The 10,760-nt window shown below is 42.4% G+C and overlaps 1 protein-coding gene across 1 annotated transcript; it reads left to right on the top strand.

Annotated features, from left to right (window-relative positions):
- Positions 1–3,512: 3,512 nt before the first annotated feature.
- Positions 3,513–7,120, top strand: LOC139221383 (CBY1-interacting BAR domain-containing protein 2-like). The gene is made up of 9 exons (XM_070853321.1): positions 3,513–3,532; positions 3,681–3,915; positions 3,989–4,057; positions 4,267–4,368; positions 4,731–4,736; positions 4,851–4,955; positions 5,050–5,163; positions 6,569–6,775; positions 6,908–7,120. Exons 1-9 carry the CDS (start codon positions 3,513–3,515, stop codon positions 7,118–7,120), a joined length of 1,071 nt encoding a protein of 356 aa, XP_070709422.1.
- The last annotated feature ends 3,640 nt before the right edge of the window (positions 7,121–10,760 follow it).

Here is a 10,760-nt window from a genome sequence, read left to right as displayed (position 1 = left end):
AGATAAGAGGGATTCATATTGTTCTAGTAAGTGACGCTTGAAATTTCCACAAGGAGTGATATATTCATGTTAGATTATATTTTAACACTTATATACTTATATTTATATTTAACACTTACCCTTGCATTTAGGTGAGTAAGTAATAATCCAAACAATGTAATAGTATTTCATGGACTGATAAAAATACTGGGATTGGGAAATACAATATGGTGATTGCACTACATTTATAAAAATTAATGTTAATATACAAAAAGATATGAAGAAAAACATCAAATAAGAAACAATACATGTCAAATATTCAAACCCTAGGAAAATGTTTACCTCTGGCATTAGAGAAATGAACAATCCACCAAACCACACAAAAAAAGTTTTTAGGCTGTGTGAAGAAATGCTGCAAAGTATGTGTGCTTTCAAAGATCTAACATGTAATCATTTATTTTCATTTACAAAATGCAAAGTGAGCGAACAGAAGAAAAATCTGAATCACATCAATATGTGGTGTGACCACCCTTCACCTTCAAAACAGCATCAGTTCTTCAGGTACACTTACACAAAGTCAGGGATGTTGTACAATCATAGTCAGGTGTATGATTAACCATATATATATATATATATATATATATATATATATATATATATATGATACATGATTCTGAAAACAAATGCATATTTAGGAACACACCTGGTTATATTCACAAAATCATATATTCTGTTATACAGAAAGATTCAGAGCCACAAATACTGACTATACGTAGCTTATGTTTCTTAGGGAGCAAGTAGAACGATCTAGGACAGGGAGGACCTGACAAACAAGACTGTTGTTTTGCTGTAATGTAAGCATGCTCACAGAGCTGTGTGAGTGTGATGTAAGGTGACTATCTGACTAGAGGAGTTTGTTCGTTTCCTCTTTAATCTAGTCCCAAACCACATCACTGCTATATGGAAGGCATAGTGCTCCCTCAAAATCACCATGATGTTAGACATCTATTGTGCTGTATTCCAGCTGACTCTCTCAAAAAGTACTCCAGTTGGAGAAAAATGGTTTAATGAAAGCAGCAGGGTGAGAGTGGAGCACTGCCTGTAATATTTTAAAGTACCTTTTAGTGTTATCCAATAATTGGCATGCTGTATGTCTTCACTGGCTTCCAGTAAAATCTAGAATAGAGTTTAAAATCCTTCTCCTCACCTACAAGGTTCTTAATGTTCAGGCTCCATCATATCTTAAAGAGCTCATATTACCGTACTACCCCACTAGAGCACTGTGCTCCCAGACTGCAGGCCTACTGGTGGTTCCTAAAGTCCTCTAAAGTAGTGATGGAGCCAGAGCTTTCAGCTATCAGGCTCCTCTCCTGTGGAATCTCCTTCCAGTTTGGGTTCGGGGGGCAGACACCCTCTCTACATTTAAGAGTAGACTAAAAACCTTCCTTAGTGATAAAGCCTATAGTTTAGGGCTGGATCAGGCCTTGGACCAGCCCCTAGTTATGCTGCTATAGGCTCAGACTGCCGGGGGACTCCTATGGTGCACTGAGCTCCTCTATTCTCTCTCCTCCTCTTCCTCTCCATCATTATGTCCCATGTCAGTCAAATGTCTGCCTCTAACTTGGTATCTTCCCCGGAGCCTTTCTGTGCTTTCTCATCTCTCAGGTTCCTGTGGATCCTGTGGATCCTGGTCCTGGCCCTGGCCCTGCTGATGTGGTTCCCTGGTTCCTGTGGATCCTGGTCCTGGTTCTGCTGATGTGGTTCCCTGGTTCCTATGGATCCTGGTCCTGGCCCCGCTGATGTGGTTCTCCATCAACCAATGGATGTGCGTCTGTCCAAGGCTACAGCCTGTCCGTCCTTGGGAGCTGGATCTCTCCTTCACTGTGGTGCTCCCGGAGGTTTCTCTTTTCCCACTGGGGTTTTTTGAGTTTTTCCTTCCCGAAGAAGGAGGGTCTTAAAGGGCAGGTGATGCTGGACTCTTTATTAGATTGTTTGTTCGCTTACACTTGTTTATTTCAGTGAACTGTGTAAAGCACTGTGAGACACTCTGTTGTGATATTGGGCTATACAAAATAAATTGAATTGAATTGAATAGATAGATATCTGGGGAGCAGTACGGTCAGACTGGGTCAGAGGAAAGAGCAGAATATGTGGAGCTTGCTGGCTCAGCTGAGTCAGCCTGGTCTGCCAGAGGATGGAAGCAGTTCGACACAGTCTGAGCCATGGAGGTATTTTGGAGAAGAAGAAAGAAGCACAGTGGGGCCCAGACTACCTGGACAATTGACAGTGAACCTCAGACATGTAATGTTCATAAATAAATGGAAAAAAATTAAAATTAAAAATTGAAATAAACACATGAAACCCACTCCATTTAGTGACAGTCAGTGTACATAATAAAGGAGATGGTGGTCAACTTCCACAGGAAACCCTCCATCACTGCACCAGTGAACATCCAGGGACTTGACACTCGACAGAGTGAGGACATATAAGTACCTGGGTGTTCACCTAAACGACAAACTGGACTGGACAGACAACACTGACTCTCTTTATAAGCAGGGTCAGTGTCGTCTACACCTGCTGAAGAGGCTAGGATCCTTTGAGTGAGCAGACCACTGCTGAGGACCTTCTATGAGACTGTGGTGGCATCTGTGGTCTCTTATGCAGTGGTGTGTTGGGAAGGGGGGGGACTGATAAAGAGAGCCAGCTCAGTCTGTGGCCCCCCCGTGGACTCCATAGAGGTGGTGGGGGAGAGGAGGATCTTGACCAAACTGTCCTCCATCATGGACAACACCTCCCACCCTCTGCATCAGACTGTGGGGGCCTTCAGCAGCTCCTTCAGTGACAGACTGATACACCCTAAGGGCTTTCATTCCAACTGCAGTCCGACTGTATAATGCGGCATTATAGCCTGCTACACCAGTCACAGGCAGAACCACTACCTAATGCACTTTATTATTACCCAATCATGGGCAACTGTGCAATAATCCACATCATGTTTCCATCCCATCCCACCCTGTTGTTGTTTCTTTGTAATTATTGTATTCTGTGTACATAATGTTTCTTTTTGTGTATATAAGGTTTTTTCTGTATATATTATGTTTATTTAATTTTCTATTCTTTAACTGTGTGCTTCGTCTGTCCCCTTGAGCTGCTGTAACAGCAAACTTTCCCCACTGAGGGATCAACAAACGTTATCTTATCTAACCTACTTTGCCTCCAGGCCTGGACAGTCCCTGGGTTTCTTGTCATCTCTTGTGAACAGAGAATGAACTGAGTGGTGAAAAGATCATTTTCCTTTGCATTATGTCGCGTTTCTGTCATCAGGGACAGACAGACTCCTTAATAAACGCCATAGTAATACTCTGCTGCCATCATGTGGTAGAGAGCATCACTTACAGCCTCACCACAGCTGTCACACAGGCACCTGTTGTTGGTGTCTCCATGGCAACAGCCTTCTGTTACCTGGTGCAGGTGAGAACCAGCCTCAGGAAACAACAGAGCAGAAGATCTGCGGGGAGGACAGCAGGACAGACATGAACAGCCTCTTCTCCAGGTAGGAGTCACTGCTTTCCTGTTTCACATCATCCAGAGAGGCTTGTTGACATTCTCCTCTGTAAGCGGGGGACAGAACGTTAAGATGTCTTCTTCCCAAGGTGTTAGAATGAAACACACCATATTGTCAATTTGATTTGTCCCAGCAGGGATGTCCAGGTGAAGAGCATGGAGCAGACGGTGAAACATGCTGAGAAGTACCTGGGTGTGATCTGCTCCCTGCTGGCCTCCTACACCAGGAAGACAGCCAAGCTCAGAGACAAGGCAGACCTGCTGGTGGTCCAGCTCTTTGACTTCTCCAGCACAGAGGACCCAGAGCTCCAGATTGGCCTGAAAAACCTTGCTGAAGACCTGGCCATGGTGCAGGACTACAGACAGGCTCAGGTCAGAGACACTCCACACACCAGTGTCTTTTTAACATGTGGTTGCTGTCATAATGAACGCTGTGCTGTTACAGGTAGAGAGACTGGAGACGAGAGTCGTGGCTCCTCTAAAAGCCTATGGAGATATAGTCAAAAATAAAAGGGTGAGTTTGGATGCAGATGTGTGCTGATATTACCTGCAGGAAGCTAATATTAGCTGATTACCACATCGGCCTGAATATAAGATGACCCTACCTATTACGTATTCGGTCCTTGAGCTGTGCCCTCTTCTGTCTTGTGAGCGCAGTGTAACACATAGAACAGTACATGAAACATGTGTGTTGTGTGGGCTGACAGTGTATCTGCCATTCAGACAGATCTGAAGAAGTTCAGCACTGATCTGAACAAAGAGCTGAAGGAGCTGCAGAAACTGGAGAAAATCAGACTGAGGAATCCAGCAGACCGGCAAAGCATTGTATCCTTCACATATGGACATTTGACTCTTTTCACCCTGATTCATGAGAATTTTGTTTTCTAGATTAAACCTGAGGCAGACACCAAAGTTTCCAAAAACACCAAATCTGACTTGTGTAATGTCATATAGTATTAGTATCAAGTAACATAAACTAGAGGTACTCAAGTACCTAAAGTACTGAAGCCCCCCTCTGATCCTGGGTCTGTTCCAGGTTTCTTCCTGTTAAAGGGGAGTTCTTCCTGCCACTGTTTCCTAATATAATATCTGATGCTGCTCATGTGGGGATTCTTGAATCCTTAATGTTGAATTCCTGAATCGTTACCAATGACACTGGAGAACATTTTCTTGACAAAAGCTTTTAGTCTCAGGTAATGTAAATTATTTTGTGATTATCTCCGAAATATCATCACATTACTCTTCAAAGCAGCTCGTACAGACTGTGAGGTAGATATCCATGTCCTGTATTGTGTGTTAATTGTCAGGCAGAGGTAAACGCTCAGAAGGCTTCCAGCAATGCCCAGCGCAGCGTCAAACAACTGGAGGAGATCATGACAGATTTCCAGAGACAGAAGCTGGAGGATGTCAAAGTCAGTCTCACGTATGCTGTACAGACATACAGACCTCGAGCGGGCAAAGCATCAAAGCTGCACTAACAACAACCATTACTTTGTTTTTTGGCAGAGGATTTTCACAGACTTCATCACAGTGGAGATGCTCTTCCATTCCAAAGCACTGGAAATCTACACGCACACACACCACAACCTGGAGGCAATGAACACCCAAAAGGATCTGGAGGTAGATAGAGCCGATAACAGCGTGTGATTACTGATGTAACTACTGTATTCTATCAACAGACAAAGTTAATGATTGGCTGGTCAACATTGGAGTATTTAGCAGTGAAAGAGCCAAAAGCTAAAAGGACAACTGTTTGCTGCCACATTTGGCAGATCATCCTCATAAGCTGTCAATATGTGAGGTGATGTGTTTTACATCTTGTTCTGCTGGCCGTAAAGACCTATATATTAATCAGTGCTGCAGTAAATACACTTCAATATTGTGATCTGTTAAATTAAACACAGCTGATAGTGTAGGTGAGTAACAGGTAAGTCTTGACATGGAGGTATTAAGGTCAACATGGGTGTTATATTTACAGCAGTCTGCCCACCCAAACTAATGGAAACTAGAATTAAGACATTTGGCCTCTGCAGACCAGTCACGCTGCAGTTTCCGTTCAAGCCTGTCCAGACCCGAGATGAGTGGCAGCGGTTCAGCATCCAACCAAAAGTGAAATATGGTCACAATCTCCTCGTCTGCTCCTCAGCTGTGACTTTGAATAACAGCCAGAAAAGTGTTTTTACAGAACTGTATGTTGTCACAGTCAGGTTGGCCTGACCTTTTGGATATTAAATGTAATCATGTCATAATTTGACCTATTAGACATTTCTGGAACATTCTGTCATATTTAGTCTTTGAGTTTATGTAATGGCCAAAAATGTGCTCAGTGACCTTTGACCTCCAAAGTCTTATCAGTTGATCCTTGAGTACAAGAGGACGTTTGTGCCAACTTTGAAGAAATTCCCTTGTATTCACGAGAATGGGACAAATGCACAGATGGACAGATACGTAAAATGTTATCACACGGGGGGGTTGGAACCAATCCCACTTGACAGGGCCAGAGATGGGGCACACCAGACCACATCAGACAACCATTCACACTCTCATTCATATCTACAGGTACCACGGAACCTAACCTGCATGTCTTCAGACCAGCATTTATTCGTTAAGAAGACTGAAAACTGGGGTCAAAAATACACCCACCAACACCTCCAGTGCTCATTAACATGTTGTATGGTCTTTGTCCACAAACAGAAATGTTTTAGGGGGGGTTACACATTGGACCTATGTCTTGGTGAATGACAGCTTCCATAAGTCTTGTCACAGAAACAGGACCAAAAGTCTCCTCTGTATGGGGCAATCAACCCTACAGCTGGAGACGCTGCACAGAAGCCCTGAGTGGATGAACACACTGTGGTTCATCAAGAAAGAGTTTCATAATCACAAGTCTCCAGAAGATTCACTGATATTTACAATAGACAGTATGATAGCAGAGTTATTCCTGGAAAGGCCTGAGTCATAGTTTTAGTCTCCACAGGTGATAGCAATGAAGCTTAAAAGTCTGACTGTCTTTCTCACTCCATAGCTGTTCAGTGGACGGATCAAGATGTCCGACTCTCTGGTTGGACGTCCGGACACCCCACTCAGCAGCTACTCTTTTCCCCCTGGGCGCCGCTACCCCAGTCCTCCTCTGGCCTCGCCCAAAGGCCAAAGCCTCAGGTCAACACTGGCCCGGACAGCCAGCCAGAACCACAGTCAGCAACACCACCAGTATCCAGACACGGCCAGGAGGGTGAGCCCCCCTGTCTTTGTTACCATAGTGATGGAATGACAGTGCCTCCTGATATTAAGACAGAAACTTCAGCTATGCTCTGATCATTTTTGAACTGCCATTGTGAGAATACTCACCTTATTTCATTTTCAGTCTCGTGGCACCTTCCAGCGCCAGAGGGGCATGGAGGAGGAGGAAGAGCAGGAGGGGGAAGAAGAAGATGAAGAAGAAGAAGAGGAGGAGGAGGAGGAAGAGGAGGAGGAGGAGGAGGAGGAGATGTATGGACCAGAGAAAGAGGAGGGTCAGCACACCAGCAGACAGTCGTATGCTGCTCAATATGTCCAGATGCACAGATGGCAAAAGTAGCAGGCTGTGCATGAAAACACAGACTCAGCTTCTTGAACATAGTGCTGCAACTGTTGGTTGTTTTCTCACTGCTGATATAGATATGCTCATTCAGTATGTTTGTACACTATTAATAATGCATTTAACACACTGAAAAAGATGTTTTGTCCAGGTTTACTAGTATTTACTCTGTTTGATTTATACTCGCTGCCAGAACAGAGTCAGTTCAGCAGAAAAAAAGCTGAGATGGATCAACTGAATCTGTTTAATGATATTTCCTGTTTTAGATCACAGGTTGCAAGTTTGAGATGTGACGGAAAACTCACATCTGTTAGAATGAGGCAGCTAAAGATAGAGGCTTTAATTAACTGTCCACAGATCAGCCAAAGTGGGCGCAGAGTTCAAGTCCATAAAGATCATCTATAGCTGAGAGAGGCCTCTGTAGGCTCAAACTGGATTTATAATATGTTGGAAAAGGAGACCTTGTGTAAGATGGTGGCAGGAACGCATAGTTATATTTTCATGGAAACCTTTCTTGTCAATACATACAGTGAATATATGTACCCAAATGCACATGTTGTGTTGTTTCCCTTGTGATTCTTGTTATAAATAAATCCAAATATCAAACTCAGAAATATGATCTATCTCAGATGTAGATTTATTATTTAATTTGAATGCAAGCTCTCTGATGTTTTTCTTGTATGTGACATTTAATGTGTGCTTCTCTACATTATATTCATATGTTTTATTCCACAGCCATACTGGCAGACGTCACTGTTCTGTCCTGGATTATGTTCAGTGCCAACGTGTACAAGTTGCTCTGAGCATCTTCCAGGGTTAGTTATCAATAAGAGCTTATCAGGACCAGTTTCTTCAATACTGATGCCCTTGACAGTCTAATATTGCCTCAGGCATACTGGACATTCGTTGTCATGGTAACAATAAAAAACATGCGGTTAATGGCAGTTTGGTTGGGTTTAGGCACTAAAGCTAAGTGCATTACTCGTGTAATTTATCTTTCAGTTTCACACTGGACAGGTCTGGAGTGGAAGTATAGAGAGCAGATGTACAAAATAAAATATCAACTGCAGCTGAGTTAAGAGTGAACGGCATCTACCACCTTTTTCCGTAGTCTTGCAAGTTGAACACATAGCTTTTGGTGTATCCTTCTAGCATGTCTGTGAATGCAAACATCATATCCCAGGTGTGGAGGTCTTCTTGTGATAAACTGAGGGTGGCTGTGGATCAGGAAATAGAGCAGGTTGGCTGTTCCAATCGGTGAATGAGCACTATTTAAGTTCAGCCATTTCCCATTTAATTACACCATTCAAGTACACGAGCTGAGTTATGACTGAAACACAGAAACTGTGACATCTGGTGAACAGAAACCAGAAAAAGCAGGTTTCTGTTCACCAGATGCTATCTGCACATCACCTGACAGCTTGACTTATGCAGCAGGTATTAGAATGACTTCCTGGGAGACATAAAAGAGATGTTGAGATGTATTTTGTTGTTTTCTGTGTCTATAGTCCATAAGTGGCTCATCATCAGGAGCTGCTCAGCAGTGAAGGGCACACTCTTACCTACTTCTGGGTGTTGCAAATGAAATCAGATCTAACTCATATGAAAGAGTTGTCAGGCCTCGGCCCACTGGCCTACTTCTGAGGTGTGTATGAAGATCTCCTGTCTGCATCACAACATGGACAGAGGAACATCTATGTCACATCAAACAGCCTGTTCTCTTGTTATCCTTCAGTTATTCAGCTCCAGTTGACCAGCTGATGGAAGCTGGGAGGTGGTGGAGTTTCCAGAGAGAATATGAGTCTCTCAGTTTGTTACTCTGTGGTGATTTAGTCTGTAAATGTCATTGCTTGGCATTTTCCCCTAATTTACAGTAAATCAAAGTTGCCTCTTGTGACTAACAGCACAAAGGGAAAGCAAGGTTTGCAACTTTTGCTGCATGCTGCTCTGAATGTGGTTCATTGTTTTTCATAGCATTAACATTTCATTCCCAACAGCTGCTCCAGTTTGACATCACTTGGTCTGTTGTCTTTGTTGTGGCTCAAAAACTGACATCTATAGAACAGTGCGGCCTCATTTTGAGGGGGAGTATCTGCAGATTCATTCCATACCTGACATGTTATGGTCCACTAAAGGTACGCCCCACACGGTGTATCGTCACTCTAGTGATTAGGCTTAGGAGTACATCATTGGTTCAACTGAGAGCACCTTAAGATCCAAATATGAGGAATAAGCTTGTTTTTCATGTCCTGTGTAACTCTCAATTATTTAATTAATATCAGCAACAAAAGCCCTGTATTGCTTGGACTGATAATAGGCTTATAGTAAACTGTTGCCCATAAAGTTGGAATAAAATGTTTTTTACTTCTTCTTATGAAATGATTGTGACAATGTGATTTATTCTTGATAAATAAAGTTTATATCTTCTCAGGTTTATTGATCAAACTCTTCCAAACATATCACAGTGAAACTTAAACCACAATGAATCTTTGCAAACTGTGTATTCAGGCTTTAACTAAATTGGGGGAATTGAACAATTATTCCAACTTTATGGGCAACAGTGTATATTTTAGAAATGTATTACTTGAGATAAATCACATATGCTCACATGACAGCTTATCATCTTTTTCAAAAAAAATCCCATGAATTGGTTTTTATCAATTTCTGTATGTTATCTAAATTCTTTAGCAGACTATTGAGTCATGCTTGCAATGACATCATTGTTGAAGTTTATTCTTCCCGGGAACAGCATGTTAAAAAACAGCCAGACAAACAGAGAAACAGGGTCAACTTAGTGTCAGAGAGTTCAAGCACACACTGCAGTCTGCCTCTGTGGAGTTCACTCTGTTGTCTCGGTCTGTTCCTGATGAAGACTGTACTGTGTGGTTGAAAGCACTGGAAAATGTTACTAAGTGGATGTGCTGTGTCAGACTACATTATTACTGTGAGACTGTGGAGATTGTTTCAAATGTTAGTCTCAGTTTGATACCTCACGTTCAGAGCTAAAAGCTTTTTATTTTAACAGTAGCTCTAACTGAGAAACAGAATGTATTATTCTATTAAACCGTGTGTTTCTAACAACAAAATAAGCCAAAGTCCTCATATCCATTAGCGTTTAATTCTGTTTTGACAAAAGTTTAAAAAAAAAAGCAAAATGATCACGTCAATCAGATGACAGAGTAAGTTAACATGCAGCTGATGCCAGTTTGGGGTATTTGACTGTTTTTCATACTCTTGTCAGTCACTCCCCAAAAAGTATTGAAGTTTGGCACCCAGACCTTGCTGTGAGGTCCATGGACATACTTCCCAGTATCTCTAGGAAGACCATTCTGCCCCTCTTGGTTTACAGCCAATGATGTTGAGTGCCAAAACAGGAAGTAGCGTGTCCTTTATGTTACAAGGCAGGATATACGGGTGTGAAGGTTACAGTGGTGGATGGGTGTGTAGACTATCTAACTTTCAAACTGGAGTTCATCAGGATTGGTCTTTTCATCATCCTTTTGCCATGTGCAGATATTGTAGGAAGAAAGAATTTTAAAAATGTTGACCAGCCTCATACGATGTAGTCTGGGGTTTGAAGTAACGCAGAGCATTCTGCTCAAATCATTTCGTACTTGAACTATAAATTATCGCAGACTTG

This window comes from Pempheris klunzingeri, chromosome 21, assembly GCF_042242105.1.
Source record: "Pempheris klunzingeri isolate RE-2024b chromosome 21, fPemKlu1.hap1, whole genome shotgun sequence".
NCBI classification, from domain to species: Eukaryota; Metazoa; Chordata; class Actinopteri; order Acropomatiformes; family Pempheridae; genus Pempheris; species Pempheris klunzingeri.
The sequence above is the reverse complement of the archived record's forward strand: the minus strand, read 5'-3'. Positions and strand labels throughout refer to the sequence as shown.